This window comes from Impatiens glandulifera, chromosome 5, assembly GCF_907164915.1.
Source record: "Impatiens glandulifera chromosome 5, dImpGla2.1, whole genome shotgun sequence".
Lineage (NCBI taxonomy): Eukaryota > Viridiplantae > Streptophyta > Magnoliopsida > Ericales > Balsaminaceae > Impatiens > Impatiens glandulifera.
In genome coordinates, this window is record NC_061866.1 from 50,874,210 (window position 1) to 50,889,965 (window position 15,756).

General features: G+C 32.2%; 4 protein-coding genes across 8 annotated transcripts; 1 reads left to right on the forward strand and 3 right to left on the reverse strand.

The window, feature by feature from the left end:
* Positions 1-92: 92 nt before the first annotated feature.
* LOC124937567 lies at positions 93-1,909 on the reverse strand. Its single transcript, XM_047477852.1, has 2 exons — positions 1,309-1,909; positions 93-620 (listed from the first exon to the last, which is right to left on the reverse strand). Exons 1-2 carry the CDS (start codon positions 1,592-1,594, stop codon positions 247-249), a joined length of 660 nt encoding a protein of 219 aa, XP_047333808.1. The 5' UTR covers positions 1,595-1,909; the 3' UTR covers positions 93-246.
* A 750-nt stretch (positions 1,910-2,659) lies between these two features.
* Positions 2,660-3,984, forward strand: LOC124940076 (RPM1-interacting protein 4-like). Of its 3 annotated transcripts, XM_047480557.1 has the most exons (4): positions 2,660-2,814; positions 2,899-3,387; positions 3,465-3,659; positions 3,759-3,984. In XM_047480557.1, the coding sequence occupies exons 1-4, from the start codon at positions 2,809-2,811 to the stop codon at positions 3,786-3,788; spliced, it is 720 nt and encodes a 239-aa protein (XP_047336513.1). In that variant the 5' UTR covers positions 2,660-2,808; the 3' UTR covers positions 3,789-3,984. The 3 variants fall into 3 exon arrangements, with proteins under 3 accessions (XP_047336513.1, XP_047336511.1, XP_047336512.1); XM_047480555.1 differs by lacking the exon at positions 2,660-2,814 and having other exon boundaries at positions 2,875-3,387; XM_047480556.1 differs by lacking the exon at positions 2,660-2,814 and having other exon boundaries at positions 2,875-3,387; positions 3,468-3,659.
* A 505-nt stretch (positions 3,985-4,489) lies between these two features.
* On the reverse strand, positions 4,490-5,688 carry LOC124940078 (dolichol-phosphate mannose synthase subunit 3). Its single transcript, XM_047480558.1, has 3 exons — positions 5,492-5,688; positions 5,257-5,364; positions 4,490-4,765 (listed from the first exon to the last, which is right to left on the reverse strand). The coding sequence occupies exons 1-3, from the start codon at positions 5,591-5,593 to the stop codon at positions 4,706-4,708; spliced, it is 270 nt and encodes an 89-aa protein (XP_047336514.1). The 5' UTR covers positions 5,594-5,688; the 3' UTR covers positions 4,490-4,705.
* Positions 5,689-8,400: 2,712 nt separating this feature from the next.
* LOC124940039 (myristoylated alanine-rich C-kinase substrate-like) lies at positions 8,401-12,615 on the reverse strand. 3 transcript variants are annotated; one of them, XM_047480519.1, is made up of 8 exons: positions 12,396-12,615; positions 11,681-11,753; positions 11,514-11,584; positions 10,565-10,658; positions 10,315-10,486; positions 10,093-10,214; positions 8,999-10,022; positions 8,401-8,481 (listed from the first exon to the last, which is right to left on the reverse strand). In XM_047480519.1, exons 2-8 carry the CDS (start codon positions 11,727-11,729, stop codon positions 8,451-8,453), a joined length of 1,563 nt encoding a protein of 520 aa, XP_047336475.1. In that variant the 5' UTR covers positions 11,730-11,753; positions 12,396-12,615; the 3' UTR covers positions 8,401-8,450. The 3 variants fall into 3 exon arrangements, with proteins under 3 accessions (XP_047336475.1, XP_047336473.1, XP_047336474.1); XM_047480517.1 differs by having other exon boundaries at positions 11,466-11,584; XM_047480518.1 differs by lacking the exon at positions 8,401-8,481 and having other exon boundaries at positions 8,526-10,022; positions 11,466-11,584.
* Positions 12,616-15,756: the final 3,141 nt, after the last annotated feature.

The following is a 15,756-nucleotide window of genomic DNA, read 5'->3' on the forward strand; positions in this document are numbered from 1 at the left end:
CTTCAATAATTTCATTAGCCTTACCCCGCCGATTTTCATATGAAAACTGGAATATTGTGAGTCTCGAATGAAAATGGTTGTGGATCGTGCTCTGGTTTAAAATATAAAATAAGTGTAAGTTTTCTTTACTTCAAAAGAAACTTTGGTTTACCAAACACATGTTCGAAAGTTAACCAACAACCAACCTACTTTACAGTTTAAGAGAAGCCTATTTCAAATTCAAAATTGACCAATTTGATCTTATTATTAAGCCCCGGATTGTTGTTTTTTAGCTTGCTGCAACTTTTGGTTCTCCTCTAAGAGATGATCATATTCAAGAAGTAAATCTCCAAACTGTTTCTGAAGTGCAGCAACATGGGTTTCTGCACTTTCAATTCGCTTATCTTTCTCCTCCAAACCCATCTTCACTTTGCTTGCATTCTCCTTCAATGCCGATATCTCCTTTTCAAGCATTTTCATTTCATCTTTCGCTTTTGCTTCTTTCTCTTTAAGTTGAGCGTTCTCTTTCTCCAGCTTTTCCATGTCGACCTTCGTTGGTCCCACTCTATCTTTCATGCTAGCTAATTTGCCGAAATAATGGTGCATTCGATCAATTAGGAATCCCAGAAACAGACAGAATCCTGCAGCATTATTATTATTATGTTCACAGAGTGCTGCCACAACAGTTTATAAAGTAAAAAAAAAAAAAAAAACTATAAAGTCTTAGGGTGATGATGGTGTTGGCATTGCTAGTAAAATTTAAGTATTAAACCCTAGTTGATAATCAACATAAAATTCATATAATCAATCCTAGCTGATACTCAATCAACCTTGTAATCTTCCGAGTTTGTCAAAATATCCATCTAGGTCAACCAATTAATGTGATCTAAATAATCAACTTGCAAAGAAGATCAAAACAGTTTTTCTGCCAAATATCTCATATGGATGTGGATTCAGATGAGATCACATTTGAAAATAGAACCAAGTCTCATCTGATTTCGGATTCAGGTTCAGATCTAGATCCATAAACAAAAAAAGTGTTTGCTTCAAAATATACACAGGGTTCTTCTTGATTCTCTATAGTTAACACTACTATAAATGCAGTTGATAAATGATTTCTTGATTCTCTCTATATTTATATATGATCAGAATCTTCATTAATGAAACAAAGCAAAAGAACTTGAGCTAAATTCTTAAGAACATATTAAACATCTAGAATTCATTCAAAAAATAAGTTGACAATAGCAGAGAATTAGGTCAATTTGGGATTAATGTTTTCTATTAATGATCTTGATTCGGAAATATAGAAGGTGAAAAGGATCATCATACCTATGAGGGATGCCTCTAGCAAGTTGGTCCTCCAGAGAACTTGATCCATAGGTGTCATAGTACCAACCTTAAAACCCTTGTTCTGAATCTTGACAATACTAAAGAAATTGGATAATAGAATCACAAACATAGTACCAGCAACTGTTTTAATGGTGGCTGGACCTTTACCCATCTTGATCTGATCCAAACCCTTCATCACTAGCTCCCTCGATGGCCCAATTCTCACCATTAGCAAAAATGCCAACACAGCCTCGGCAAAGAGGACCAAGAACAACAACTGAATCATACTTCCAAATTCTTGATCTTAAGTTTAGAGAGATTTGGACAACGTTAGTATTTGAATGATATTGGATATTCAGTTCATACCAGATGATTAAGGAAAGATGGAAATAGCTAAAACAAGAAGTGACATTCACATTCAGTCATTCACTCCTCCCCTGCGTCTACAAGAAAATACCAGTTTTCAGTTTTCTCCGCCGATGATGAATTCGATTCTGTCCCAGAGAAATTGAATGAAACACCTCCGCCTCTGTGATGAATTGATCAAATGGGTGTTTAAAGGCGATGGATCTGAGCATAAAGAAAGAAAGAAGAGGGAAAAAGATACGAGCTTTGCTGCCCTACAACCTACTAGGCCCCTCAAAAGTTCCAAATTTGATCCACTTTTTTATTAAAAAAAAATATATACTTTACTTCTTTTAAACAGTCAATTTTCATTAAAACTATATTAATAGAGAATATCCAAATTTTATAATGAATAATAATAATAATAATAATAAAAATGGTATATAAATCGATCTATCATAAATAAGTTTAACTACGAACTAAATGCTTAAATTCGAATTTGGTTTAAAAAATCTTTGATCATTTTGATTTTACGATATAGTTTGTCAATTTCATCTTCCCACAATAGTAAATTAGATGAAGCAACAAGTTGAAATAACAAAATTAGACCAAACCAAGACGTGTTGAACTACTCACCAAGCTGATTTATAATTATATATGGGATCTCAACATTTTTTAATTCAAGAATATGCTTGGTTTATATTTCTTTATTTATGTTTCTAAAATTTTGAAAAATTCTTTAAAAATTGAATTGAGAGTTGTGACAACTTTTATTTGAATAATGAAACAAACAAAAGAAAGAATTTGGAATTAGAACCAACTTATTATCCTAACAATAAATGTATTGTTGTTTCATGGAAATGAAATGAGGAATGAAATTAATTTGTTCGATTTTGACCCAAACCCTCTAGTCTTTTTTGGTCGGTCAACTTGTATAAACGTGTAAAGTTGATACCCATAAAAAAAAAATCTAAGTAAGCAAAAGCAGCCAAAGAAGAAGAAGAAGAAGAGTCAAAGATTGATGGTTTTCCCTCTTAACTAGTTTCTTCTTCATAAACACCACCTTTACTGAAAAATTCATTCATCCAAATATCCCATTCATAGATAGATAGAAAAGTCTTATTTCTCTCCCATTTCAGATTAGTATCATCAATCATGGCTGTAAGTGTTCTAATTTGAAGTTGATTATTTTTGTGTTTGGATGATCCATCATGTTATTGAATTTGTCTTTGAATGATCATGCAGCAGCGCGCTCATGTACCGAAATTTGGGGAATGGGGAAGTGAAGAACCTTACACAGTCTTCTTTGATACAGCTCGTAAAGGAAGAGGTGGTGGCAAGATCATAAACCCAAATGATCCTCAAGAATACCCCGACATGTTTCCTAATATCTCATCTCAAGATTCTCCCCCAAGACCCAGACCCAGACCCGAATCTGAGGAGCCACCAACCTACAAACAACCGCCACCGCCAACAAGGCAGAACAATGATCGTAATAATGATGAAAATATGAACAGGAGGCCAAATCCTGGTCAGGTTAATAGAAACAGAAGAAGTTCTGGATCAGATCTAAGCTTTGAACCGTCATCATCCCCACTCTATCCAAATTATCAGGCAAAGCTTCAAACGAAAGGCAGCGGCGCTTCCCCTGCAAGAGAAGGGAGGAGTTCGCACAACAGCAGTCATGGTATTAATCAGGGAAGAAACAGATCAGGAAAGGGGAACAATAATGTGGTAAGAAAGCATATTATTATCAAAATTCTATCTACCATAAAAGCAAAATATTGAATTTCTGTTGTATCTTCTTGCAGCAGCCTGATAAAGGTATGGCTATCCCAAAGTTTGGGGCATGGAATGATGAAAATCCTACAGCAGATAATTACACTTACATTTTCAAGAATGCTCAAAATGAAAGACATGCTGTCCCCGAGAACTCGGCTAGTAACGCTCCAGCTTATTCCAACACAAGATATCAGGCAGCATCTCATGAAGATGACCACACTAAGGTATAATAATATATATCCTTTTTCTCACAATCTTTCAATTCAAATTCGTTCTTCCCATTTCCTTTTCCTGATCTCTCTACTCTTCCTTCCTTCCTACAGATCTGCTGTTTCCCATGGTGTAAAAAATGAGGGTTTACAGAACTCCGGTTTTGTCATGTTGTACTCATACCCTTATAAAATCTTCGGACTTATGATTGATGAAGAAGTATCACATTTTTCGTTCTTCTGGTTTCTATTGTATTATATTGTATTGGTGTGCCTTTTTCATTGCCACATGATTCTTTTTTTGGCTTTGGAGTTAAAATAAAAATAAGTCTTTTGATTATGCAATTTGTCCTTCAATACAAGAATTTTAGCTACTATTATCGAAAGATACCATAACCTTCATAAGTTCTACTGATTCAAACAATGACTGCTAAAGAACAGTCAGTTATGGCAGGCTTACCCAATTGGTTTTAATAGCAACGACGAAGATCAAGATTTTGTACCCAATTGATCCAAATAGCATACAGAATAGAACTGTTACGGTTAGGGTAAACTCAGTATAGCCAAGAAATGGAGGGTATCATATATAGTTAGACTTTATAACACAAACTTGCATGTCTAAATCAAATAAACTAACTTAATGGAGAAATCAATGAACCTGTCCAGTTCGAATCCTTAATGCTACTATCAAATGACGTCAATCTTCTGATAGAATTTCTTTCAAGTATTCTGCATAAACTAAACCGCTAAACCGGGGGTCCTATATAAAGCATATCATAATATGGAGAATAATATTATTGTCCATACAACACTGAAACTTGATGACAAGAGGCAGACACGCAAGGTAAAGTTAAAATGTAACATGATGACGGTATAGAATTGGTCAAACAAGGATCGTGAAGTCTTCTGAACTGAAAATAGCATCAAAGAAAATTGCAACTTAAAATTATAGCTTATATATCTTCCTGATTATTGCATGAAAGTTTTCGATACATTTTCTAGTTAAAAAAACAGTACTTATCAGATGCCAGGCGCTAACCAAAAGGATTCCATTAGTATCGTCAGTTTGAAACCAAGTCAATGCCTTTTTGCTTTAAGAAATCCTTGGCCTCAACAATGTCCTAAACAACATAGACATCTGGTCAAACTCCTGCCTTTTCTGGTATAAATATGATTATAACAAATGGAACTAGATGGATTATTAACGATATACAATTTTATCTATAGTAGCCCATGCATGTTGATGCAATTTTATCCATGATTTTGACAAATTCAAGTTATAGACTGAAGCGCCCTAACCATGATGCAGATTTATCAATTTGCCAATAACATTGCAACATCAATATTTGATCAGTAAATCAACGATATATTTAGCTCATAGAAATTCATGTTTCAAAGGTAATAACAGGTCAATTATTAGTCAGCTGGAAATTCTTATTTGTGTGTTACCAATCCTTCTCATATGGATGTCAATCAAAGAGTTCTCCGTGTTTGGAAAATCGTAATGACATGAGATTAAGGAAGGATTCAAAATAAACTAGTGAACATCAATTCCAAGATAAATAAACGTTTTCAATAATCTTATTTGTAGTAATAAAAGCAAGAGAAATACCTGCTGTAACAAAACAGCTTCGTGAGGACAAGTAGGAAACTGTATCAGGCCTACACCAACCATTAGTAGGCCATAGCATCCCAGTGACATAATCATGTAAATAGGTAGCTGCAACGGACATCATTTTGGGAGAGTAAGATATGCAAAAAATGGGGTAATCTACAGATAACAAGAACCAAAAATAAAGTTACTGTGTAGAAAGAAGGTGAGGAAAGGACCAGAAGAATGAACTTACCAACCAAGTATAACTTCGCGGGACCATAGATGTCTGCAACAGACCAATCCAAAAGGCTGATATAGCTACCAGAAATGTCAAAATCTTTATAATATGCTTCATTGTATCAACCTGATTATTGTAATAGATAATAACTATTAGAAATAGAGATACTGCTAGTCTTCATGACCTCAGTAGATTCAAACCCAAAGGATTTTCACTGGATACAATGTCTTGGCTACACAAACTTTGTCCAAAAAATATTCATAATACCTAATAATTGGTAAAATGGAAAACTCAAGAGCAGACGAGTATAAACATTATAGAAAACTTCCATATTCAGTGAATGCAAACTTAATAGCCAATTGGTCATTAGCACAGTCAACGATTTTATTCTTGTAAATTGGCAAACTATAGGCAGGAGCAAAATTAAAAAAAATGTCTGATAAGTAACTATGCACAAGATATTGATTTTCATAGTACTCAAATAAATGTCTTCACCATTATATTGCAAGGAACCAGAATACTATTAGTTGATTAGGTTAAACACAGTTCTTGAAAGCAAAAGATACCATAAACAGAAAGGAAATTTCATGAATGTTAGTCATATTTGCTTGAAAAGGACTATCTTTTCCACTCAGTCACTACAGTAGCTATCACCACATCATGTTTTAGCTATAGAACCCAACAAGGAAAGACAATGATGGAAACATGATATTCTACATTTTTTGTCAACTAAAAACAGAAATAACAAAAGAATATGCAAAGATATTCAGTCCACTCAGGAGAAATGTCAACAATCCAAAACTGCAAGCGTTTCTGGCCATAAACTAGATTTCTTACAATCACGTTATAAAGAACCCAACTCTTGGTTTACCATAAAGGCTTGCTTTCCCAAGTGGGAGGTTAAGAGTTCAATTTTCCAGCCTTCTCAAATATAAATTCAGACTTTTGCACATAGTACCATGCTTCCAGCAAAGTATGAATACAAAGAAAGCGAAATGCAAAAAAGCTCAATACATTATCTGAATATGTCATTGGTTTGATATAAAAGGAATTTTAGCTTATCAAATGATGTTCAATAGCAAACTAAAATAGGCACAAGACAAAAACTAATATATTAACCTCCTTAGTTCTTTAATTCTGATTGATATATGAATATCCTTAGTTCCTTGATCCTGATTGATATATGAATATCCTTACAGAGTTATCTTCTTCAAGACTACCCTTTTCCCCATAATCAGTAGAGAAGAGGGATGTAAAACACCTTCAATCATGCCAGCCAAGTGTACAAGAAAAGGGTATAATTAGAATGGAGAGTGTCGGGGTGGAAAGAATTTTCGGCCCTTTAGGATTGTTTACAACTAGTCGAAGAAAAGGAAAAAATCAAGAAATTGGGTTAAAGATTTTGTTATTTGGGAGGCCGTACGTACGCGAATGGAGATGGACTGAAGTGTATATATAATTTCAATAACATGATCCCTAAACTTAAAATGTCTAGACCAGATCCAAACCCAAGACAATTCGCAACAAAATAATTTATTTTATCTTTCTACATATACATTGTTGAGATCTTAGATAAATTAAAGAAAATTTGATCAAAGAAACTTACTTTCTGATCAAACTCTGGATAATACGCAGGACTCACTACTGAAGAACTCTAAGACCTGCGAGCAACGAACTGGGTTCTCGATGATTCCTAAAGAAGATAATTTTTTTTCTAGTCGCGTGCTCTTTACGATGTTGAACCGGAGAGAAATGGCGTAGACCGGGCGCCGGGATATGATCGAGAACGACGACCCGCCGTGTTTGCTAGACACAGAAGAAACTTTGTAAATTTATATGATCAAATGACCCTCAAACTTAGTTAAGATATTCAAACTTACCCTTCAAGTATTCTTTTGTCATTATCTCTTTGATTATATTTTTGTTATCAAACTTTAAACATAATACAACGGTAATACTAAGCCAATCAACATTGAATGAAATAAAAATACATAAATTATTTGAGGATACAAACCTTAAACAAACAAACATTAACAATAAACTTGTAATCAAAGAGTTAACTATAAAAAAATGTTTTATTATTCCAAAATCAGAGAAAAAGATAAGACAAAACTATCACAATACATTCATATAAAATTGAGATTATAAAAAGTTAAATTATTAAATAAAAATATATATTATATTTTTTAAAATTATTCAAACCAAAGCCCATTTATTAAAATAAAGAATAAATTTTTAGTATTTTTTAAATATAAATAGATCTAGCCTAGTGGTTTAAGATGTAAAAATAAGAATTTATATCTTGTCATTAGTTCTAACCTCACCACAAGTTTTTTTTTTAGGCTAGGACAGCCCAAAACTCGGGGCGGGCACTGACATGAGACCCAAAAAATCGCAATTGCATTCCAAACACAAACACGCAATTGAAAGAGCAAAGTCATTGAGGCCTCAAACAAAATAATGGCCGTTTTAGAAATATTTCACAAAAACATTTGTATTAGTACAAAGATGAGTAACAGGGGACAGAATTTGAGAGAGGGAATGACGTGTCATTATCTCATCTCATTGACTGAGAAAAAGAAAAAATGTGAAGAGAGAGAAGAGAGCTTTTTCCCACCAATAAGATTGTGCCACGTCATTCTCTTTCTCATTCACTCTTCCAAATTCTCTCTCTATCATTTCTCGTAATATAAAAACAAACAAAATAATAATGGTAGAGTTTATGCCCTTCATAATATTAACTTATAAAAACAAACAATATATCCCAAATTGGGAAATTTGTAGATCAAGAAGAAGAAAACATTGAGAATTTTTATTAAGTAAAAATGTAGGGTTACAAATTACAAAATTCTGTTGTCGGGTCGGGTATATACTGTATACCGCGACTACGACTGAATTGGTCTACAAAGACAAAAAAAAAAAGGCCTGTATTATTACAACCCATTTGGCTATATAGTAAGTAAATTATTACAACTTAAAAGCTATTCAATTTGAACCTGCAATTACTAAACCAGAACAATAACACACAGATTAGTAATAAGCTAGTAAATGAAATCATGAGTCAGATATATACCTATCTTAATAATGCCAATTTGAAACTTATAATAAACATATAACCATTCAAGTCATATTAGGGTTGACATATATATGACTCATACATTGCCCTGTAATTCTATATTTGAAAAACTTCATATGATATACAAATTCATCAACTTGATCTCCCTCAAGTCGAGATTCAGATTGTCTAGGTTTAAGATTAAGATTAAGATGCAATATAATGAATGTCTTCCATATAAGTTGTCAATTGAAATGAAAAAAGTATATCAATTGTTGCTGCTGTTATGTATGATATGATAAACCGTTTTTCTATCTGTCTGTCTAAAGGGGTCCAGTATAAGTTGTTTAGAGAACGCCCCAATTGGAAACAGCGTTTAAACTTTCGAGTTTTTTATTTTGTTGAAGAGATTAAGAGGGCTGCTTCCAAATTTAAATAAATTTGTTTTAAGAGACAGAAGATGTTACTGCTTCTTCTTCTTTTTCTGCAACAGGGCAGCAGCAGGGGAAACACCATTTTTGCCTTCTCCTTCTATTTCTGCAGCAGCAGCAGGGGAAACACCACTTTTGCCTCCTTCTGCTGCTTCTTCTATTTCTGCCTCAGCATCAGGGGAAACACCACTTTTGCCTCCTTCTGCTGCTTCTTCCATTTCTGCATCAGCAGCAACAGCAGGGGAAACACCATTTTTGCCTCCTTCTGCTACTCCTTCCATTTCTGCATCAGCAGCAACAGCAGGGGAAACACCATTTTTGCCTCCTTGTGCTGCGTCTTCTACTTCTGCATCAGCAGCAACAGCAGGGGAAACACCATTTTCGCCTCCTTCTGCTGCTTCTTCCAATTCTGCATCAGCAGCAACAGCAGGGGAAACACCATTTTTGCCTCCTTGTGCTGCTTCTTCTACTTCTGCATCAGCAGCAACAGCAGGGGAAACACCATTTTCGCCTCCTTCTGCTGCTTCTTCCATTTCTGCATCAGCAGCAACAGCAGGGGAAACACCATTTTTGCCTCCTGCTGCTTCTTCTATTTCTGCAACAGCAGTAGCAGGGGAAACACCATTTTTGCCTCCTGTTTCTTCTTCTATTTCAGCAGCAGCAGGGGAAACAACATTTTTGCCTCCTGCTTCTTCTTCTATTTCTGCAGCAGCAGGAGAAACAACATTTTTGCCTCCTGCTTCTTCTTCTATTTCTGCAGCAGCAGCAGGGGAAACAACATTTTGGCCTCCTCCTTCTATTTCTGCAGTAGCAGCAGCAGGGGAAACACCATTTTTGTCTCTTGCTTCTTCTATTTCTGCAGTAGTAGCAGCAGGGAAAACACTATTTTTGCTTCTTACTTCTTCTATTTCTGCAGCAGCAGCAGCAGGGGAAACACCATTATTGCCTTCTTCTGATGCAGCATATGGGGAAACAACATTATTGCTTTCCTGATCACTGTTGTTAAGAGAAGGCTCACTGGACTTCAGTAGCAGATCTCCCTTGGCTCGTCTCTTGTACTCTGAGGGTTTCATCGGTTTCAAAATCAATACAACGTATATTGAAAAAATAAAAAATAGGTGAGAATTTACTTTTGCTAGCGATCATAGTACGAGTCATGGCTAAGAACTCCTCCCAGTTGACTTTCCTAAGTTCTTGCTTTTCTTCCTCAGGGAGTTCAAAATTCGGTGCCCTCCCGAACATGAAAGCAGCCCTAACAACAAATATCACAACGGGTTAAAATCACAAATAATGTTACACAAGTCCATGGGGACGCAATTTTGGAACTTTTTATTAAAATAAATAAATTGTACCTGTCATACAAATGAGCAGCTTCTTCTTGTGAACCAACTGTTCCCAAGTGTATCTGCTTCTTGTCCACTTTTATAGCAGCTTGCCATTTCATATTCTTGAAATAGACACCTTTCATCAAGCCCGGTTCTTGGTTTCCATAATGTTTTCGCGGATGCCTCTTTCTCCGTTTAACTGTGAAAACACGTAACATGTGAGAAACAAAAAACTCAAGCGGGGGAAGACCAAATAAATACAGATATTGGAGTGAACCTGGATATTCTTCGCCTGTCATCCCCTTTGATGAGCCAGTAGAATCATATGCATAGGAATTCGATGACTGGGGTCTCTCTTTAGAAACAGCAGACTGATAACAAAATACAAATGTAAATTTCATGTATAAACACAATTTAAAGAAGATCAAAACATATAATAACACAAAAAAAAAAAGATGCTAGCGACAAAAGACAGGTTGACGTGGAATCCACTGAAAGTAGCGTGTCAAACACGTCACGAAGGTGCAAAGCATGCATGCAAACAAAACACGTCGCAATTAAATTACATAAATCTAAGTTGAGTCTCCAAAAAGAAAAGGAATTAACGCGAGAAAGGAGAAACCATTGCTTCACATTTAAAAGACATTTAGTTCCAACCGACCCCTATTGGTAAGTTGAAATTTCAATTAACATACTTGAGATCAAAACTCACATGGAAATTTGAATTGTTTGCTATTTCCAAACAAGTCATATTCAGTATAGATATGATCCTGAAACTACCATGAATTTACATGATGAAACATCCAAGTACATGCATGCAACGTCTTCATTTCTCTCAACCGGGATCATTATATTAAAATAAGGTAACCTCAAAATATTGCAATTAAATAATTAAGGTAGGCCATATCACATATGTATAGCCTCTAAGAATTCTTGAAACACAAATTGAGAAAAAAATATTTAAAAAATGAGTAATTTAATCCTTAGTTGCATCAATAGTACTTATCATCAACCTTCTCCCAACTATATGGTGACCTTGTGTTAGACGATTTGGTTAATCTTCCATAGACATGTAGCCCTAAAACCTCATATTATATATACTAATTTCCATAAGAAACCATAAAACCTCTCAAGATAAGCAACAAAGTAGTAAATACTGAGTAAGAATCCTGCCCAACCTCTTTCTGCTCCATATTGAAGTCATTAAGGTAGGTAGGAGTACTGACCGGACTTTTGTTCGGTGCTCCATTTCCACTCTCAGAATTTGCAGGAAGTGGACCGAAGGAGGAACCCTGGCCTACAACCATCAAACATGATCAAATAGTGCTAAAAGTTTATCAAAGCTAAGTTGCAAAACTTCTATACAGTTAATAAGAAAGGAACTGCAAAGCACCTGTACCAGAGGAGAGTCCCAAGAGCCTACGTCTTCGTAAGCTCACCATGGCCAATTCAAACCAGGATCACGACTGCGAGAAACTAGAATAAATTAGGGATTCCCTAATCGAAAAAGAAACAGTTTTATATAAAGAACATCAATTGTTCTGACAAACAATCAGCTTATAATACCTCAATTTAACAGCCTGAGATCTAAAATTTCATATACAATTCCTACAAAAATCTTAATCCAGCTCAAGGTCAATTAAGCAAGAACATCATCCTTGTTCTTAAGGTCCATCAAATCATACTCTATTTGATAAAAATGTAATTGGCAAGCTATCATAGAAAATATATATACATATATAAGTACTCATAGAACAGTCTTTCTATCTCCCTTTCCAAAACAAATGAACCCCACCAGGCTACCACCTTTTATAACTATGCAAATGGGGAAAAACCCCAAAATCAAACAATAATAAAAAGACAAAATTCACACTAATCGAAGAAAACCCACAAAAAATCAAGAGAAACCCGTATATCCGAAATTAGATACGAGGATTCCCCTATCTTCAAATCTGTCAAAATGAATTACCGAGAACAAGAAACGTAAGTAAAAAGAGCAGATGAATAGAACACGACAGTGTACGATACAGCTAAGAAGAAGAAAAAGATACACGGAGTGCCGATATGAGCAGATTAACACTGCACGGAGGGCCGATATGAACAGATACCTGATAGAGAGAAGAAGAGAGGCACGTAAATCGGGAAAATCGACTGTGTTTCAGCCAATTTCAACAAGATGGAAGTGGGTGAATCAATGAAAGGTGGCAACTTTGGCGAATGGTCGGAAGAGATGTCGCTCAATTAGCATTTACCACCTTTTGTAAATCGTCCAATTCGTCATCGTCATTACAATTTATGACCTGTTTGAAGAAGAAGAGAAGGTGGTGGGTGGTGTACAAAAACAGAGAGACTCAAGACTACTGGACTTAGACTGGGCTGGGCTTTCTCTTTCCCGGAATCAGACAAGTTTTTTTGAAAATATTGTATATTCAAATTGACAATAATACCCCTGAACTTTTTCATTCTTTTATTTAATTAAAAATACTTTTTCTTATTTTTCAAATTAATATATATAAAGTTAACTAAAAACGGTTAAATATATTTATGACAATGACACTTTTTGGAAACATGAACAAATCTCATGAAAAGACTAACCTAACAATTTCATGATCATCTGTTTTTAATAATCCATCTAACTCTCATTAAATTAATTATTATTGATTTTCATATATTTTTTTAATAAATTAGTACAAATGATACCATGATTAAATTTAGAAGAAAGTGAAATATACTTTAGTTGAAAGGGAAATTAAATATTTGCCTAAACATTTATAGGTTTTAGGGTAAGTTTGTTATGAAAACAATGTCATATTTGAATGTTTATGTATATATCTTTGCCATGATAATTTATTTTACTAATGTCATGCTATTTAATGTTGTTTAGGTTAAATTTTTGTTTTAAAAAAACTATACTTAAATAAATAACAAAAGAGAAAAATGAAAAATAAGAAGAAAAACTTTTGTATTGTATTGACACTACTAGTGTTCTTCTAATTAACCTATTAATATGTTTTGCATTTCTATATAATCGGAAGTGTTTTGCATGAAAAATTTGATCGAACATTTTCTTGAGTTGTTTATCAGCATTCGGTTAAAAATAATTTCAAGTTTCGTTCAGAATATTTGGTAGAGATTTTTTTTCGATGTTGTATTGGTTCGTGCTTACTCTACTTCAACACTAATAGCTCAAAAATTCAAATGAGCTCATTTTTTAAGAAATCTTCAATAAATTTAATAAGACTTTGAATTTTTCTTCATGTTTTATTTTTATAAATTATTTATACAATTTAATATTTAGATCATCAAAAATATATATATATATATATATATATATATATATATTATAGATGTTATCTTTTATTGTTTATTAAAAAAAAATTATATGTAACTCTAATTTTAGTTTAATGAGAAATAATTATTTATAAAAAAATTACAATTTTATAAATTAATCAAGTCATTTAAAATTTAATGAGTAATTTTAACTGATGAAACAAAATTATTGAGCAAATTGAGTCAATTTAAATTTATTCCTTTTGTATTTATTTATTTTTTATTTTTTACTATATATGGAAAGGTTGTGCTGTCAACAAAATTTAATGGCTTCATATTTGGAAAAAAAATCAAATAATTTAAATCATACCAAAAATGTATTTTAAATCACAATTCAACAAATAATATTAATACCTAAAAATAAAGACAAAATTATAATTCAACAAATAATTTATATACAAAATAAAACAAATCAATCACACAATATTGAATTAAAAATATGTTCATATACCAAATAAAAAAAATGACTCAATTTTTTAATAGGAAAATAAGTAAGGTTATAATAAAAATAGATTTATTAAATATATCACATATTTAAATAATCCAAACAACATATATTCACTCAGATTTTACTAATATACTAACTTAAGTTTTAAATATTTATTTATAAAAAAATATTTTAAATTTTGTATTATATTGATATTATTATTATTTTTTAACTTAGACTTTGTTGGATAAAGGATTAATTTAAATAATATTTCATATATATATATATATATATTAATAAAATCAATTAATAATAATAATTAAAATCAATTAATTTGTCAATTAAAATATTATTTATTTGTTTTTCAAAACAATTATTATTATTTTATTAATATTAATATTTTTTAATTTATTTCACAAATAAATATTTTTTATATAAAAAAAATTTATATAATATAAATAAATAAATAATATTATATATAATCTGATTGACTTAAAAAAATAATAAAATTTAATTTTTTATAATTTTTTTTTAAAGTTATGCCATAACATTCTCTTATTATTTTTTTCTTATTATTTTTCTTATTTAAATAACTTTAGCTTTTTAAAATATGGTATAATATATAATTGAATTTGAAACAAAAATTATATTTTGCTTGTATAATTTAATTGGCTAAAAAATAATAAATTTAAATTAGAAAAAAATAAACTCAACCCTGTTAAATTATTTTTCTTAACAAATATGCACAAATCACTATTCCACCTCCATATATTTTTTATAAAAGTGAATTTAAATTAGAAAAAAATTACAGAATTATTTGGTTAAACTTTTGTTTTAAAGGACTCTACTTAAATAAATAACAAAAGAGAAAAATGAAAAATAAAAAGAAAAACTTTTGTAGTTTATTTGGTACGGATTACATTTTGAACGGTTTTATCGAATTACTTTATTTCATTTAATTACTGATATTTATTCGAAAACATTATTGTTTTTAGTTCGAGATATGTTGGCAGCAATAGATTAATTGATTGAAATGAAATTTGGAATGGATACACTTGACGATATGAGTATACTCATTTAAATGGAAATCGGATGATATTAACTCATATTTATTTATTAAATATGTTACGCTAGAGAAAATCATAACGAGACGAGTCGTTTATCATTACGATATGTGTCAAATGGAAGTGTAGTGATGTAGAAATCATATATTTAGAAACGGGAACAGAGTAAAAAATTGGAATAAATTTTTGTATCAAGGTCACGATCTATATCGTCACTAGCATCAATATCGTCACTTTCATCGATAAAAAAAACATTAAATTTATACCAATATAATTGAAAGTTCCAGTTATTGTTTTTTTAAATGTCCATGTTAAAAATAAAAATTGTTAAAGCATAACGATAAAGTATGACATGAAAAAAAAAAAAAAAAAAAAAAACAGTACTCAGTAAGGTTATCGAGGTCATAAATTCTCAAGAAAAACGATTAACTTCCCCAATAAACTCTACTGACGTTCCGGAACGAATCTCATAAAATGTCGTAATAATAACATTATAAATTATACGAATTAGACGACTATGATCATTAAAAGTTCGACGATTTCTCTCAAAATTAGATAGTGCATCAAAAAATAATTTGGATGGCAATCCAAATATGTATATCTATCATACGAGTCACATCAATCAAATTCTCAAAACTAGATAGTGTA